This window comes from Stegostoma tigrinum, chromosome 5, assembly GCF_030684315.1.
Source record: "Stegostoma tigrinum isolate sSteTig4 chromosome 5, sSteTig4.hap1, whole genome shotgun sequence".
NCBI lineage: Eukaryota > Metazoa > Chordata > Chondrichthyes > Orectolobiformes > Stegostomatidae > Stegostoma > Stegostoma tigrinum.
The window spans coordinates 125,197,547-125,216,451 of NC_081358.1; the positions used below are offsets into that span (position 1 = coordinate 125,197,547).

General features: G+C 42.0%; 1 protein-coding gene across 3 annotated transcripts in view; it reads right to left on the reverse strand.

The window, feature by feature from the left end:
• Nucleotides 1-18,905, reverse strand: part of LOC125452133 (transcription initiation factor TFIID subunit 4-like) — a 122,696-nt gene that overhangs the window by 80,811 nt on the left and 22,980 nt on the right. For all 3 annotated transcript variants that reach the window (XR_007247474.2, XR_007247475.2, XM_048530154.2), the window contains exons 7-9: nucleotides 17,420-17,629; nucleotides 16,770-16,905; nucleotides 11,373-11,493 (exon numbers count right to left, since the gene is read on the reverse strand). Coding sequence is in view for 1 of the 3 variants with exons in the window: in XM_048530154.2 (XP_048386111.1) it covers nucleotides 11,373-11,493; nucleotides 16,770-16,905; nucleotides 17,420-17,629 (467 nt within the window). In the remaining 2 variants the exon portion in view is untranslated. The remainder of the gene's footprint in view (nucleotides 1-11,372; nucleotides 11,494-16,769; nucleotides 16,906-17,419; nucleotides 17,630-18,905) is intronic.

Below are 18,905 nucleotides of genomic sequence, written 5' to 3' on the forward strand. Positions count from 1 at the left end.
CCAAGATAATAAGGGATGGGCAAAGGTGAAGGCAAATTGCCTTCCTGTGGGGGTTCAGTGCACAGGCATGCAGCTTTCCCATCACTTCAGGATATCCCAACCACTACTTAGTCAATTACATTTATTTTGAAACCTATCACCAGCTGCTGTAATTCTGATACCCCAAACAGCAACAGGATACTGAATGGTGACCATGGTTCTTATACATCCATATGTGAAAGAACACATGTTCTTGGGACACTCATGTGGAAAGGCTAAAATTAGAATCTCCATATATATGTGCATAAGTGTGTGTATTAGCATCACATATGCTGGAGTGGAACTGTATAGTTAATAAACTAAAACCTGTATCACAGTTATTCCTGATCAGGTGCCCCTATACAGCACCTTGTGAAAAAAATCAAATACTTGCAACATTTTCAGATTTTACAATGATGTGAACAAAACTAATACTCTTACAGAAAAGCTATGAATAGGTTCCATTTGAGTACTTTCCTAAGTTGAAATGTACGGAAGTCAGAACACAATACAATAAAATAAAGTATGGTGCAAAATACCTGGTGATAAGTACAAGAGAATATTTACATACTAGATCTTGAATGCTTACATTAAACAGGATCTCATTTGCAAATACAAGCATTTGTAAATCAGGGACTGCCTTGAACTCAAACTGGACTTGAAATCAGGAGAAGTAGCAGTTCAGACCCTGTAGAACTGTACAGGTCAGGTCATTTGCTGTTTTATTCTCGCTGTTTAAATAAGCTTTCCCATCCATCTCATTCTATCCTGCTCTTTCTCGGCAAATTTTATCTTTGTGTAATAATTAGACTCCCTTCTCAAAATTACTACCACACCTGCTTCCAGTACCCTTTGAGGGAAACTGCTCCAAATCATAACATCCATACACTTCCCGCCTTCTAAATAGGCCTTCAGAATTCATGCTCTAAAACAGCTGAGTCGCCCCCTACAGCTTCATGAATGCTATGTTAGAGAAATAAAATCACTGTATACCGTAGCACCTCTTAGTGGTTAATTACAGCACAGCATGATTCTTCAGTAGTCACACTTGCTGCAAAAAACCCTGCATCCCAGTTTGCAGAATACTTCAAAAGGACATTGAGGGAATTGAAGGAGAAAATACATCCATTAGCTACCTTCTGGCCCGCATGATAGCGCCATGGCAGCTGGTAGCCGTGAGAATTGAGTCACGTCATTCATTACATTTCAAATCAAACCAAGCAAATATAAGGCAACGTAGGTGTATTGTTGCGCAGAAATGTCTACGAAGAACTTTAACGACAAACAGACCATTCAGCCCAATATGGTCCATGTCTGCTAGTATTCATCTCACAGTATTAACATATTCCTTTCTGTCATAGGTTTATGCAGTCCTGAAATCTATCTAGATGGTTTACCTCAACTACTCTTGTACTGGCAAGTTTCACATTCTCACGCTCAGTATAATATCTGAAAAGATACAGCAGGCTGCACAAGTTTTAAACAAAACTTGCCTCCCATAAGCTCCAATGGCAAATCACCAACATTCCAAGGCTTGCTCAGTTGACATGTGAATTCAAGTGCTTGTCGGCTGTGTCAACATGATGAAGCCAAATGCTTCTTCAAAAACACTCCAACTATGGCATGCATTGGAGGCACAGCACAACTAAGGGAACTGAAGGAAATCAACCATCTATCAACTAGCGACTTATTCAATCCCCGAAGCATTAAGTAATTCAGAGTAACAGCTGCTCAGCTTATATTTCATCATTTACTTCTGTTATTAATGGCAAGTTCAACTTTCCAGAATAGGTGGGGACCATTCAGCTGACTCTTTGAAAGAGCTGCCCAATTCATCCTAATGCCCATTCTCTTTTCCCATAGCTCGTTTTTCAAGGATGTGCCCAATTTCTTTTTCCTGATTGTGACCATTCTGCCTCAGCTACTCTTTCAGGAAGCCCATCCCAGACCAGAACATACAGTGTACAAGAGAGAAAGAATTCTCATCTCCAACCCCCTAGGAAACTTTTTCTCCTTTACACTCAATAAGCTGTTCATAATTCTCAATACCTGTTAAATCTCCCCTTAAATTTCTTTTCTCCAGCAAAAACCAAGCTCTCCACATTAAGTGAAGATCCTCATTCCTGCAGAAATTCTATTAGATCTCCTCTGCAGCCTAGAACCACCGAAATAGCACAGCATAGAAGAGGCCATTCTGCCCACCAGATCTCTAACAGTTGAGCAAAACAAAATCTATTCCAATCCCACTTTCCAGCGCCTGGTATGTAACCATGTAGATTATAGCATTGTAGGTATAGCTCCAAGTCCCTTTTAAATGGATCAAAGAGATCTCCTTCCCTAAAGCCTTGACTTCCTTCCTAAATTGGTCAGAGAACTTCAGCTAATGCATAACTTGAGATCCATATAGCCTTAGTATCATCAGCTGTGGCTCTGTTGGTAGCACTCTTCAGTTACGAAGACCCTAGTTCACCCTCAACAACTAAAGGCTTTAAGAACAAAGACCAAGGCTAACAATCCACTGCATCAAGCGTTGGAGGTTCGGTTTTTCAGACAAATCACTAATTTTCCAGCTTGCATGAATCTAAAAGGCCCAGGGAATTATTTTTAACAAATACAGTCTGTCAGCCCTGGTGACCTAACCAATATCCCTTAGTCACACAGCAAAAAAAACCGTAACATTATTAGGCTGCTGTTTCAGAGCATGCAGTATTTCCAACATTAGAAAGACTACCCTTTGAAAACCCTTCATTGGCAAAGAACTTTGAGATGTCCAGTGGTTGTGGAGTGTTATATAAAATAGCAAAATAAATACAGAATGCTGAAGAAACTCAGGTCTGGCAGAATCTGCAAAGAGAGAAAGTTAACATTGCAAGTCTGGTATGACTCTTCGGAACCATGTAAATGCAAAGCAATTTTTGGTTCATTCTGCCTCTGCTTATAAAACCCAGGTGCCTAACACAGTCCTAGATATGATAAATAAAAAAGTTCTTGACACAATTACCTTTGAAGAACTTAGAATGGTGAGACTATAGCCTGAGAACATCCCAACATAATTTTTACCATAACTGTAATTAATCAACCAATTCTGAAAAGTCACTCAAAATTACAGCATTATGACACTTATGCTTGCAATGCACACGTTTAGAAATAATACTTGCCTTGCAAACTGGCATTATAGCCGATTTCCAAATTTACTAAATACAATCTTGCATTTTACTAATTTTCCTAACATTGTTCAGTTACCTCAAGAACTTCAAAAAATGCTTAACACTGATGTCAGAACAGCACAAAGCCATTATTGCAGAATTTGAATTTACATAAATTACTGTGCTTTCCATGTCCTTAGGATGCCCCACGGTGATTTACAGCTGGTTTACTTTGGTATAGTCACTGCTGTAATTTAGGAAACAGCAGCCAACTTGCACGCAGCAAGATCCCACAAATTCAAATGATTCGACAATGCTTGAGAACGTTAAATCGCAGCATAAACAGGTGTCGGGATAACAAATGCCAGGGCTTCAAACAATTTGATTCACTACATTTGATGTTCAAAATAGTTGAAGACACTGAACACAGCATGGAAACAGAACCTTTGCTCCAACTTGTCAATGCTTACCAGACATCCTAAATAAATCTATTCCCATTTGCCAACATTGGCCCATATCCCTCTAAATGCTTCCTATTCATGTCCCTATCCATGTCCCAGGTGTCTTTTAAATGTTGAAATTGTACCAGCCTCCACCACTTCCTCTGGCAGCTCGTTCATACGAAAGCCTTACCCCTCAGGTCCCTTTTAAATCTTTTCCTTCTCACCTTAAACCCATGCCCTCTAGTTTTGGGCTCCCCTACCCTGGGAAAAACAGACTTATTTACCCTATCGATGCCCATTATGACTTTACAAACTTCTATAAGGTCACCCCTCAGCCTCTGACGCTCCAGGGAAAATAACCCCAGCCTATACAGTCTCTCCCTACAGCTCAAACCCTCTGATCCTGGCAAAATCCTTGTAAATCTGTTGACCCTTTCAAGTTTTGTAACTTTCTTCCACTAGCAGGGAGATCAGAACTACTCAACTACTCAGTATTCCGATAGTCGCCTAACCAACGTCCTGTAGAGTCACATGACCTCCCAACTCTTATATTCAATGCACTGACAAATACAGGTTCGCATACCAAATGCCTTCTTCACTATCCTGTTCACCTGCAACTCCACTTTCGAGGAACTATGAACCTGTACTCCAAGGTCTCTTTGTTCAACACCACTCCCCAGGACCTTACCATTAAGTGTATAAATCCTGCCCTGATATGCCTTTCCAATATGCAGCACCTCACATTTATCTAAATTAAACTCCATTTGCCACTCCTCAACCCATTGGCCCATCGATCCTTGTGGAACATCGCCGATTAGAGGCCTCTAGTCAGGGGAGCCCACCACCCTGTCTTCTACCTTCGAGCCAGTTCTGTATCCAAATGCCTAGTTCTCCCTGTATTCCATGTGATCTAACCTTGCTAACCAGTCTACCATGAGGAACCTTGTCAAATGCTTTACTGAAGATAGGTCACATCCATTGCTCTGTCATCAGTCTTCTTTGTTACCCATGGTCCTCAACAAAATGAGTAAGATTGATAAAGGCAGAGTGATTGTCTGTATGGACTTCAGCAAAGTGCTCAACAAGTCTCTGCATGGTAGACTATTTGGTCAGGTTAGAACACACGGGATCCTAGCGGGCGACAGCAGGGTTGGTGGGGGGGCGTTGCCTAGGTAGCCAATTGGATACAAAATTGACTTACAGGTAGGAGACAGCAGGTGGTGGAGTGTTGTTTTTCACAGTGAAGGCCTGTGACCTACAGTCTGCCACAAGATTCGGTGCTGGGTCCGCTGCTTTTTGTCATATATATAAAATGATTTTGCAGACGACATTAAAATAAGTGTAGTGGACAGTCAAGATTATCTCAGATTACAGCAGGGCCTTGATCAGATGGGCCAATGGGTTGCGGAGTGGTAGATGAAGTTAATTTAGAAATGGGAGATGTTGTTTTTCAGTAAGGCAACCTAGGCAAGACTTAGACATTTAATGATAGGGCCCTGGGAGTGTTGTCAAACAAAGAGACCTAGAGGTGCAGGTGCATAGTTCCTTGAAGGTGGAGTCGCAGATAGACATGGTGGTGAAGGAGATATCTGGCACGTTGGTCTTCGTTGGTCAGTACATCGAATATAGGAAGTGGGATGTCATGCTGTGGCTGAACAAGACCTTGATGATGTTGCTTTTAGAATACTGCATACAATTTTGGTCACACTTCTATAGGGTGGATGTTGTTAAATGCAAGAGGGTGTAATAAAAACAAAACAAAATTTATAAGGGTATTGCCAGGACAGGAAGATTTGAATTACAGGGAGAGGCTGAACAGGCTGGGACTTTTTAACCCCTGGAAATTCAGGGGATGAGGGTTGATCTTATTGAGGTTTATAAAATCATGAGGGGCGTGGACAGGGCAAATGGCTAATTTCTTTATTTTCATGTGTGGGAGTCAAGACTAGAGGGCATAGGTTTAAAGAGAGAGGGGCAAGATCTCACAAAGGACCTAAGGGGTGACATTTTCACTGAGGGTGGTGTGTGCATGGAACGAGCGGCCAAAGGAAGTGGAGGAGGCTGGTACAATTAGAACTTATAAAAGACAATTGGATGGGTACATGAATAGGAGGGGTTGAGGGGGATATGGAGTAAATGCTGGAAAGAGAGACTAGGTCAGACAGGGATGCTTGATTGGCACAGACTGGCTGGTCAGAAGGGTCTCTGAACTGTATCACTATGCGACTCTAAATTTTAAATTTGCAGTACTGGGAAATACTCCAAGGTTATGTCCTAAGCGAACTATGGAGCAACCAGAGTGAACTTTCAATACACAAGGAGTGTGGGATTTACTCACCAGTGTTAGTGACATCAGTGAACCAGAAGGGAATGTCACATATACAATTACTAAGAACTAGGAATGCTGTGCTGTTTGCCTGCTCCATCTTCTGAATTGACAGTACAAGGTCTGCAACGGTAGTAGAAGGCAAATCACCACCACTATGGCAAGGGCAAATACAGGCAAGAAATAAATGCCAGCCCAGCCAGTGACACCCACAATCCAACAGAACTAAGAAAAAATGCCCCTTAATTCCATGCATTTTATTATTTCTCCCTGGGCTCAGATTTAAAAGAGCCAATACAGTTTCAGGTGATCATAAACACATGCAAAGTTGAACATCAGATTGTATTAACTCTTTGAAGATCCAATACACACTACTTCAAACACAGCTGGTTAGAAGTCCTGTTTTCATTAAGGAAAAGACCTATGCCGGTCTAAGATTTTGCCCTCCAGCTGTAACGTGTCACGGCTGAGGGAGACACAGGTGCTCTAACCATCATCCCCAACAATTCCACATGTTGGGAATAATTTCTCATTCAATTGAGCTCAACATGGTAATTACACACAGCACATCACAAAACACTTTCATTCTGAGAGTTATCCTCAAGATTCTCTTATTTACCACATGAAGATGAGTCATGTATATGTACATACATAAGAGATCTGAACTACAGACTACGATATTAACTTTGAAATGGTGATAAAAACACAGAAAATAGGAGAAGTCGTCCATTTGGCCCTTTGAGAATGCTTCATCATCCAACAGGATGGCCGCTGATCATCCACTCAGTTCCCTGTTCCCATTAATTTTCATCCCTTTAGCCACAAGAGCTATCTCGGGCCCCTTCGTGAAAATGGTCAATGTTTTTGGCCTCAACTGTCTATGGCAGAGCATTCCACAAGCTCACCACTCTCTAGGTGAAGACACTTCTCAAGTGACAATTGCCTTTGAATAGTTACACCTTCCAACATACTACAGGAAGGATGTGGAGGTTTTGGAGAGGGTGCAAGAGAGGTTTGCAAGAATGCTTCATGGATTACAGTGTATGGGCTGTGAGGAGAGGTTGAACAAACTTGAAATGTTTTTGCTAGAGTGTTGGAGTGGAGAGGCAACCTAGTAAAGGTTTACAAAATTTTGAGAGGCACGGATAGATTGGATAGTTAGAGGCTTTTTCCCCCCCAGGGTGGAAATATCAAATACTAGGGGACAAAGGGGAAAAACCTAGAGATGTATGAGGCAACATTTTTGAGTAGAGGGTGGTAGGTGCCTGAAACATGCTACCACCGGTGGGTACACACAGATACAATAGCAATGTTTAAAAGGCATTTAGGCAGAGACGAACAGGCAGTGAAGAGAGGGATATGGACCACATACAGATAATTGAGATTAGTTTAGAATGGCATCATGGTCAGCAGACATGGTGAGCAAAAGGGCCTGTTCTGTACTGTTCTATGTTCTACGTTCAAATGAACCAAGCCAAGACAGAAACATAGTGTGTTGAGTTTGGTTGGCTCACTGAGCTGGTTTGCTGCTCTGCAGACGTTGCTTGGTAACATCCCCAGTGCAGCCTCTGATGAAGTATCAGTGTGTTTTCCCACCTGGTTTTTAAACTCTGGGGTCTGTAGCGATGGATTGCCTCACTTCTGGGTTTCCTCCGTAGTGGAATGTATATGGGGTCGAGTTCAGTGTGTTTATTAATATCCTGCTTCGTGGCATGCTATGCTTCCAGGAATTCTCGTGCTTGTCTCTGTTTAGCCTGTCCCAGTTGAAGTCGTGGTTCTCCTTGTCCATGTGGATTGAGATGAGTGAGAATTGGTCGTGTCTTTTTGTAGCCAGTTCGTGTTCGCGTACTCTTGTTGCTCGTTTCCTTCCTGTTTGTCTGATGTAGGGTTTCTCGCAGTCTCTGCAGGAGATTTTGTAGATGACATTGGTCCTGACCATGGCAGGGAGTGGGTCTTTAGTTCAGGTGAGCAGTTGTCGTAGGGTTGATGTGGGTTTGTGTGCCACTCCGATGCCTAGCGGTCATAGAAGTCTTGTGGTGAGTTCTGACATTTGGAAGAGGTAGTGCGGCCTCATTTGGAATATTGTGTACAGTTCTGGTCACCCCATTATAGGAAGGATGTAGAAGCATTGGAAAAGGTGCAGAGGAGATTTACCAGGATGTTGCCTGGTCTAGAGTGAAGGTCTTATGAGGTAAGGCTGAGGTACTTAGCCTTCTTCTCTCCAATGAGAACAGACCTAAGGAGGGGATTTAATAGACATACAAAATGATCAAAGGTTTAGATAGGGTCGACAGTGAGAGTCTTTTTCCCAGGATGATGATGTCGGCTTGTACGAGGGGGTGTAGATGCAAATTGAGCGGCAGGTTCTTTACTCAGAGTCGTAAGGGCATGGAACGCCCTGCCTGCCAATGTAGTTAACTCAGCCACATTAGGGGCATTTAAACAGTCCTTGGATAAGCATATGGAGGATGATGGGATAGTGTAGGGGGAGGGGCTTAGATTAGTTCACAAGTCGGCGCAACATCAAGGGCTGAAGTGCCTGTTCTGCGCTGTATTGTTCTATGTTCTACGCATTCCTCCTCCTCTTGGTATAGTTCCATATTGCTGCAGTGTGTTGTTGCCCTTTTAAATAGTGTTCGCATGCAGCTTCGTTTGCGTGTGCTGGGATGGTTACTATTGCAATTCAATACCTGGTCTAAGTGTGTGGCTTTTTGGTGTACTTTTGTTTGCAGTTCCCAATTTGTCTTGTGCTCTACTATGATGTCCAGGAAGAATGGGAGATGGTTGTTCTTCTCCATCGCTACGGACCCCAGAGTTTAAAAACCAGGTGAGAAAACACACCAACACTTCATCGGAGGCTGCACTGGGGATGTTACCAAGCATGGTTACAAAACGTCTGCGGAACAACAAACGAGCTCAGCGAGCCAACCAACCTCAACACCGACAACCCGAGCTACAAATCTACTCCAAAACCTTAGAGAAACATATTGTCTTTTGTGAAGTTCAAGGGAAGTAGAGGGAATGAGCATACAATCTAGGATATAGGGCAATGTGTGCTCTTCCAACGCAAGGCTGACATAGTGCTCCCAATTATATTCGGCATGAAAAGACTTTCCATACAAGTGATTCCAAGTTTTCTCCTGTCCATCTTTGCTGACCTACCACAGCACACCACCTCTCACTAAGAATCTGGTGAGTTGTGCTGTGGACTATCAGCATGACCAATCTACACACTGATTTAATATGTTTTAATGTTCCAGACTTTCCTTTTAGATATTGCTTTAGTCATGTTGATAAATGGATAAATGCAGGGCACAAGCATTTGATATAATGCAAAAAAAATGCTACAGAAACTCAGCAGATCTGGTGCCATTTGTGGTAACAGAAACAAAGTTGAGTACAGCAAGATTGTTTCCACAGTCTTTCCAGTATTCTGTGTTTCAGATTTCCGACATCTGCAGTACTTTGCTTTTATTACCACCTGGGATATCTCCCCAGCTCAACTTCGAAATACTCGAAGCACCAGATGGGGCTTTGATTTAATGTCTCACTTGACATACAGCATCACTGATGAGGCAGCATTTTCTCAGGAGGGGGGGTGATTGCATCCTACCTGATATGAGGCTTATGGAATTATTACATACTTTAATACTTATTTTTGAGTTTGGATTTTGAACTAATGGCACTCTGATTGTTGTGTGTATGAAGGGGGATAATGATTAACTTGTCAGACTGGCTGAAGCTTTTCTTAAAAAAAAAAGAGAATACGCTCCTAGAGCACAATTTGGAATATATTTGCATCAGTAGAGTTTTCATGAGTAAATAGCGTAAACAGTAAAATCAAAATAAAGTGCTGAAGAAATTCTAGTAGCATCAATGGATAGAAAAAGAGTTAACAGAGTCTGATATGAACAGAGTTCTGAAGAGTCACACTGAACTCAAAATATTAACCTTGTTTGTTCCTCTAATGATGCTCAGCCTTTACTGTCATTTTAGATTTTTAAGCATTTGTAGTATCTCACTTTTATTAGAATAAACAATTAAGTGGGTTAGGCTTCCTAATTAAATAAATAAATTCTGGATCCATTTAACTTTACCCAGGGGAAGCACCCATAACTTAGGAAACATTTCGGCAAAAATCACAGAAGTCCTGGTGGAAGTTAAATGTGTAAGTCAGTTTCTCATGGAGTAAGGAAATAGTTGAGAATTGTTAGGACATAAATTTCCTCAACTAAGGAGTTTAGTTGAAAAGTTCTAGACCAGAAGTGTTTGGCTATTAAGCTTTCAAGATCAGTGATTAAAGCGAGTCAAGTCAAAACCCATAAATGTGTTACGGAAGGGAATCTTCTGGAGTTTGAATACTGTAAATGGGTCATTTTCAGGCAGAACGATTATTGTCTTTTATGATGTGTTTCAAAATCACAATTGAAATATGTACAAATAGATGTTTTTATGTAATACACTTCTATTTTGTTGTTAAAACTAAGTCCGCAGTCCTACGTGTTTTGTTACAGTGAAAGATCGCCTTGATTAAATTAAAAAAAACTGATCTATGAAGTCAGCGTGGGATCCACCTTCTCCGGTAAAAATCATCAGTTGGAAACGTTACACAGATTTGGATTTTGTCCTAAAGTCTCCAGAGTACAACTGAGCCCACAAAGTTCTGATAGTAACCACAATGCTGAAGAATATTGGCATCCAAAGTAGTAAAAGGGAAATTGAATCCACACCATTTCAGTGTTGTAGTGCTACATAGCCAAGGAGGACTTGAGAAAACATGACTCCCCACATCCCTATTCCTGTATGTTTGTCCATTATTCACTGGGAGGTTCGAACATAGCATTACCAACTCTGGCCCCAAACTTGCTGGATTTGCACTAATCAATGTACATAAAGCACCTATGCATGCTTGTATATATATAGCATGCAACATACATTTCATTTGTTCTCAAACACTAAGACGACAAATTTTTGGATCCTTTACGTATGAACATGAGACTAAAGCATATGATTAAGAACCTATCAGCATCACTGGTTCAATAGGTTGAATGAACTTCTTCTGCGTGGTCATTTTTAAATGATTCCAGGGGTCAGGAGTTGAACAGTAATTAAAGATCTCTTGTGAAACTTCACCGTAGCAAACCTGCATGCCACCTGCCAGCTGAGATATTGTGTTTGGAGAATTCTAAAGTCCAAATGTGACATTCAAAGTTTTCATTTGATGCAATCCCTGGGACATGAATTCATGTCATCACAAAAACATTCACAGGTAACTACTACACTCAAACAGTAGTCACATGGTACCTGCAGACCATTCCACCTTGTTGCACAATTAATTCTGTGAAATCAAAAGCTTAACTCCATCACACATGCTTTGCCATATCCAATAATCATTTTCATGCCACTCACTCTCAGGTTTAACCAAAATATTTCTATTACCTGAAAGTTGTACCTCCAACCTCTTTTTTCAGTATTTGACCAGGTGGGGCTCGTAGTAGAACACTTGTTGGATTCTTGTTAACTTGTGCGAGTGTTACTTTTGTCACCAATGTTGCAGCACCTGATTACAGAAAGTTTATTATTGTTTATTATTTTAAGCATTTAACAGTTCTCAATCAATCAGAATACGTGCCCAAAAAATATTGTCAGCCCATTTCCTTGCTTGTATATCTTTGCACTTTATACAGAAACAATGATATTCTGAATCTCTGATCACACCAGTGATCTTCAGCATTCTGGTTAGCATGAGAACTTTCTGGGCTCAGGTGTGCTCCTGAGATTTGAGCACAAAATCAAAGTTGTGTTATGGTCCCAATTGATGGATTTTACTGGACAAACTATTTTCTTATCAGGCAATCATAATTTTAGGGCGAAGGTGTTGCAGATTTTAAACAAGGAGATGTGGAAGATTTACTTCTCTCAAGGGTCAGGTTTATAAAATCATGCAGGGCATAGTTAAGGTGAATAGCAAAAGTCTTTCCCAGAGGGTGGGGAGGGGTTTTCAAAACTGGGGGTGTGTTTTGAAGGTGAGGCAAAAGATTTAAAAAGGGACCCAAGGAGCTACTTTTTTCCTAAAGAGGGTGGCTCATTAATGGAATCAACTACAGAGACGGTGGTAGATGCAGGTGCAGTTACAACATTTGGATAGGTACGTGGATATGAGAACTTTAGATGGATATGGGCCAAACACAGGCAAGTGGGACAGGTTTAGTTTGCATAACCTGGTTGGTGCAGATGGGTTGGACCAAAGGGTTTGTTTCTGTGCTGTACGACTCTATGACCATGAATCTGTGGGATACTCTCTCCCAGAGTGCAGGAAACATCAGGACATTGATTGAATTTGAGGAGGAACAAAGAAACCTACAGCACAGGAGCAGGCCCTTTGGCCCTCCAAGCCTGCGCCGATCAAGATCCTCTGTCTAACCTGTCCAAGAGGAGTGTGACAGTTTTTAACGTACTAATTGACTGAAGGTTCGGGAGAGTGGGCAGGAAAACGAAGTTGAGGCTAAGATGCGATTAGCCACAACAGAACAAGCTCGAAAGACTGAATTGGCCATTTCTGCTCCTAGTTCTTGTTTTATGAACAAACCCCCAAATAACACACATATTTAAATGGCAACTAACACAACATCGGGCATAAGAAAGCACTTTACAGCTAATGAACTTGTTTCTGAGGTACTGGCTGCTTTGGAGCTATTTTCTAATTCAAATGTTCAGACGTTAATGACACACCTCTGGAGTAGGGTCGGGAACCTGATCCAGGCCTGCGGTATTGTAACATAAGAAACAGTAGCTGATTTGCAAACATCAACATTATAGAAACACAAACAGCTGATCATGCAGCCAAGCTGCTCGAAGTTGCTTGAAAACTCTTAACTGCCATGCAATGGATCTTTACATGGATTTAGGGGAGAAGAACTTTTTGGTAGGGGTGGGGAGTTCAAAGGTTACTGACTTCAACACTGCAGCATTCCCTCAGTTCTCAAACTGGGAGATCTGACTTCAATATTGCACCTAAGTATCTGGTGCAGGGTTTGAATCCACAACCTGTAACTCTCAGATTAGTGAGATAACCAGAAGGGTGGAACTGGAACACAACAGGACCAACAGGCTGCAACGCTGCAGATGGAGCAAATAGTTCACTCTCTTATGCAAAAATGCACCAAAGTAATGACACAAACAATTTCATCAGGGTAGTGCCCTAGGCCCAACCATCATCAGCTGCTTTATCAATGTCCTTCCTTTGGTCATAAGGTCAGAAGTGGGGATGTTCACTAATGGTTTTGAACATCTTGCAATCATTCGGAACTCCTCAGATACTGAAGCAAACCATGTGCAGATACAAAGATACCTGGGCAATATCCAGACTTAGGCTGACAAGGGGCAAGTAACATTCATGCCACACAAATGCCAGGCTATGGCTGTCACCAATAAGAGATACTCTAATCATTGTCCCTTGACGTTCAAACAAAGAAACAAAGAAACCTACAGCACAGGAACAGGCCCTTCGGCCCTCCAAGCCTGCGCCGATCAAGATCCTCTGTCTAACCGGTCATCTATTTTCTAATGTTCTGTGTCCATTTTCACCCTGCCAATCCATGTACCTGTCCAAATATATCTTAAAAGATGCTAACGTGTCTGCGTCTACCACCTCCGCTGGCAACGCGTTCCAGGCACCCACCACCCGCTGTTTAAAGAACTTTCCACGCATATCTCCCTTAAACTTTCCTCCTCTCACTTTGAATTCATCATCCCTAGTAATTGAGTCCCCCACTCTGGGGACAAAGCTTTTTGCTATCCACCCTGTCTATACCCCTCATGATTTTGTAGACCTCAATCAGGTCCCCCCTCAATCTCCGTCTTTCTAATGAAAATAATCCTAATCTATTCAACCTCTCTTCATAGCTCGCACCCTTCATACCAGGCAACATCCTGGTGAACCTCCTCTGCACCCTCTCCAAAGCATCCACACCCTTTTGATAACGTGGCGACCAGAACTGTACACAGTACTCCAAATGTGGCCGAACCAAAGTTCTATACAACTGCAACATGACCTGCCAACTCTTGTACTCAATACCCCGTCCAATGAAGGAAAGCATGCCGTATGCCTTCTTGACCACTCTATTGACCGGCGTTGTCACCTTCAGGGAACAATGGACCTGAACACCCAGATCTCTCTGTACATCAATTGTCCCTAGGACTTTTCCATTTACCGTATAGTTCGCCCTTGAATTTGATCTTCCAAAATGAATCACCTCACATTTGCCTGGAACAAAGTGGTGTTACTATCTCAGAAACCCTCACTATCCACATCCTGAGCATTACCACTGACCAGAAACCCAACTGGACTCACTACCAACACAGTGGCCACAAGAATAGGTCAGAGTCTAAGAATACTGTGGCACACAATTCACTTCCAGACTCCTCAAAGGCTGTCTACCATCTATTCCCCCCCTAACGGCACTGAATTAACCCACAGAAGGTGGACTGCAGTGTTTCAAGGAGGCAGCTCACCATCACCTTCTCAAGGATAACTAAGGCAGGCAATAAATGTGGGCCAGTAGCAATCCTACAAAATTTAATAAAGCCAGTTAGCTTCTATTTGTCAGTGCTCATGGTGTTGTATTGTCATGTCACAATTATTTTACATTCTATTAAATAGTGTGCGTGTGAACATACTTCACAAAATCAAAAAGCAAGATACTGAAGATGCTGGATATCAGAAATAAAAACTAAGTGCTGGAGAAACTAATTCTGGCAGCTCGAGTGGAGACAGAAACACAGTTAATGTTGACTCTAGCATGACTATTCGTATTCCTTCGTGATTTGCGGTTCCCTGAAATAAATCCAAATACCAACTACCGTCAAACCATACTTCAAGACTCAGCATTTTTTTTTTGCCCTCTGGTAGCAATCAAATAAGGGACTGCATCAGAGCTTCATTTTAAAGCTTCTCAATCTGACAATCATTTTCAACAGATTCATTAAATATTTGATTATGTAGGTGGATGGGGAGGTTGGAACTGTTTACACAGACAGTAGGTCGATAGATGCAAGAGGGGGTGTGTACAATATTTAGTGATCTGTAAAGAGGTAAGGCAAAATTGTCCCCTTTGGTGGAAGAATCAAGAACTAAAGTTCACAGACGCAAAACAATCGGCAAGAGTACTAAAAGAGAAAAAGAAAAATATGCAGCGAGTGGTCAGCATTTGTTTTCTTTTTGTTCTTGTTGCCTGTTCCTAGTTACCCCTTGAAGAGCTGGTGGTGGGCTGCCTTCTTGAGCCACTACAAACAATGTGCTGTAGGTCAACCCATAATACGATGGAGTCGTCGTCCAAGATTTTGACTCAGCGACACTGAAGGAACGGCTGCATATTTCCAAGTCAGGGTGGTGAGTGGCTTGTAGGGGCACTTGCCAGTGGTGTGTCTGAAATAATATTCACTGCAAAAAGTAAGATGGACAGAAACTGCTCTCCACCAGGTCTGTCTATGATCGCCACCAGTAACAAACAGCCACCTGGGCGACTGAGTTCCAGTCAAATCATTTAAGGTTTAGATTGCTTTGTTGGTTTTACACATGTAACAAATTTCAGGTTAGTCAAACTCTTGTTTGTCACATGAATTTTATTCTTGGAACTTCAGGGTCCAAGAGACACCAATGACAAAGGGAATGGAGCTCCTTCTTTAAGCTTGCGACGATAACTGTTCAGCCCTGAAACCATCTCATTAAAATTTCCTCTGCACTCACTCAAATCCTCTGAAAGCAAGTATGACAACCTGATTAGGATGTAATTAGCCATGACAAAATCACTATAATTATTGTTTCTGGAGGACCATTTCTAAAGTATTATCAAAGTATGGAAGAAATAGCTGGTCTCTGTTTCGAAAGATCACTGAAAAGGCACAGAACTGCAGTTTAGAAGGTGACTTCAGGTAAACGAATGACTAAGGTTAATAGACTGCGAAACTGCTTGGAATTACTGCAAGTCACATGTCTTGAGTGCATAGCTGTCAGGGCTTTGACTATTTGATACTGTTTTGAAGTTCAGTTGGGATGTAAAGATAAAGTCACTACAGCCCTACCAGACGTAGAACTGCTCACCTGTTAGAGGAGCTGGTGGTGACTTACTGCAAGAGTCACCATACCTCAGGCAAGGGGTACACACCGAGAAGTAATGTTCTTCCTGGCTACCTCAGTTGGTGCAGGAATTGAGCACAGACTGTTCATAGTACTTTGTATCACAGGCTGTCCAGCTGAGCTAAGTGATTCCCAGTTGGGACACAGCGTGTGAAAAGGTCAGCCTCCCAGCTCAGCCTTTACAACTTTTCTGCCTCTAGATGGCGTGAAGAGCAGGCATGTGCAAAGTAAATCAAATAGCTGCCTAGTGGAGTAGTGGGATCTGAGGGAGAAAGATAGTGTATGCCTCAAAACTAGCCATACCCATACATGCTCATGCACCAGCAACCTCTCAATGACATTTGCTCATTTACTCTTCTGCAACCAGGAACAACAATCAAACAACACAGTTAATACCAATTCTGCTCCATATCGCTTCACAGCCTTTGGCAGGATCAAAATCTACAAGGAGAGCAAGCTCAACACTCTATAGGGCATGAACTCATGAGTCAGGGCTTTAAAGGGCAACTCAATCATGGAGCAACCCATCAGCCTTCATTTTATTCCCTCAAGTTCTAAAAACAACATATTGAGTTAATGCAGCAAGCAGAAGTAGTCCTGTGTGCACACCAGATTCATGAATGAAGATTAAAGACACGATCCCCAAATAACATCATGCTGTCATTTTATATTTGGAAACTCTTTGCAAATGCCCTTACCTGCTTGAGTTTCTTTGGCCTGATTTTGAGGTACGGGCACAATGATATGGTTTGGAGTTTTTTGCAAAGTCACTGTCTGAGTCTGTGGCAGCGTGTTTGCTTGGGACTTTGCTAGTACTCTGGACTGTTGGACAACCTGCATTTGAAGCAAATCGTAGCAGTTAACTAGCAGGAAAATCTGGTTGGAGTACTATATATAAAATTTCCTTTTCAACAAAACTCTTGTTTAATTCTTATAGGAAAGATGTAGGAACAGAATTGTCTCACAATAATCATAAATAAAAACCGAAAGAACTGCCGATGCTGTAATCAGGAGCAAAAACAGACTGTTGAGGGGAAGGGTCACAGGACCCAAAACATTAACTCTGATTTCTATTCATGGATGCTGTCAGCTTTTCCAGCAACTTCTACTATTGCTCATAATCATACCTTCTCAAAATAAAATTCATTTCTTCATCAGTTCAAGTTTTGCCTGACAGTATGCTTTTGCAAAAAAATTGAGGTTTAAAATGCTCAGATTACTTTGCTCAAAGATACAGTCGCATCATACAAGACAGAAAAGGCCATTCTCTCAAACAAAACAACTAGCACCACAAAAATTCCATAAGTATATAGTACTCATATATGACAATACTGTGGCTGCTCCTTACCACCTGTGGCGATGGAAAGCTCTGCAGGACTTTTGTCGGCTGTGAAGCACTTGTTACAGTCATGTTCTTTGATGCCTGCCCTGGGTTGACTTGTTTTGACACACCGGACAGAGCTGCAATGGGAGCAGCTGGAGTCACAGGTTTCTGTAGGCACTGTTGAATGAAAGCCTGAGAATTCGGCATCAACTTCCGCAAGGCAGGTAAACTTCGCTGGGGAAAATTAAAATATGCAAGCATATTCAGAGAACTGCTTTCATTTAAATGGAATCATTAAAGAATGCTAACAGAGTGACCCAAGAATTCTAATGCTGAAAGGATTCTGTTTTAACAAGACTACCTTCTTTAAAAGAATCTTCATTAAAATATGCCCTCTCACCCAAGGTAGGGGAACTGAACTACCAACTTCCCTGCAAACTCCACACCTAGCAGACATATCCACATATTTCATTGTTACCCATTTTTCTATTAGATGCGCTAACAAAATGAGTTTGAGATGTCAGATGCAGCAGCTCACCGCCTTAATTTTAATTTTAGTACAACTTTCTCATACCTAGCCCTCCGACACTGCAATTAAACAAATGTAAAATGCAGGAGCCTCACCTTATTTCAAGTCCTAGATATCAAGGCCAGAAGTCTCACTGGCGTGTGCTGCCTTCACAGGCCATTAGTTACATGGTGAGAGTAAAAACTAAAGTGGATTGAAGTGAAATTCTATCTAGAAGAGTCCTCTTACAGAACAGCTTCCGGTTAAAGTCATCCAATAATAAGAAGGAGAATGGCCAATGTTCCTGTTTGATGCAAGCTTTCTCCAACTACTTCATTTCACCTCACCAATACACACTTCTATTCCTTTCTTTGTGCTCTATGCCTCTGGAATACATCTCAGTTATACCAACTACTCGTTGAGGTTTGATCACAAGATCTATATACACAGTCTGCTCATCCCAAATACTCTCTCTTTTCATTCATTTATGGGATATTGGTGTTGCTGGCTGGGCCAGTACTTCTTGCCCATCCCTAATCGCCTCTTGTGAGGATGGTGGTGAGCTGCCTTCTTGAACGGCTGCAGTCCTCCAGCTGTGGGTTGATCCACAATGCCCTGAGGCAGGGAATTCCAGGATTCTGACCCAATGACACTGAAGGAATGGCGATATATTTCTAAGTCACATTGGTCAGTGGCTTGGAGGGGATGGCATTCCTATGTATTTGCTGCCCTAGTCCTTCTAGACGGAAGTGGTCATGGGTTTGGAAGGCGGTGTCTAAGATCTTTCAATTTCTGCAGTGCATCTTGTAGATAGTACACACTGCTGTTACTGAGTGTTGGTGGTGGAGGGAGTGGGTGCTTGTGGATGTAGTGCCAATCAAGCGGCTGCTTTGTCCTGGGCGGTGTCAAGCTTCTTGAGTGTTGTTGGAGCTGCACTCATCGGGGGAAGAGAAATGGATGGATGGTGAGGAGGAGTATTCCCTGACACTCCTGACTTGTGCC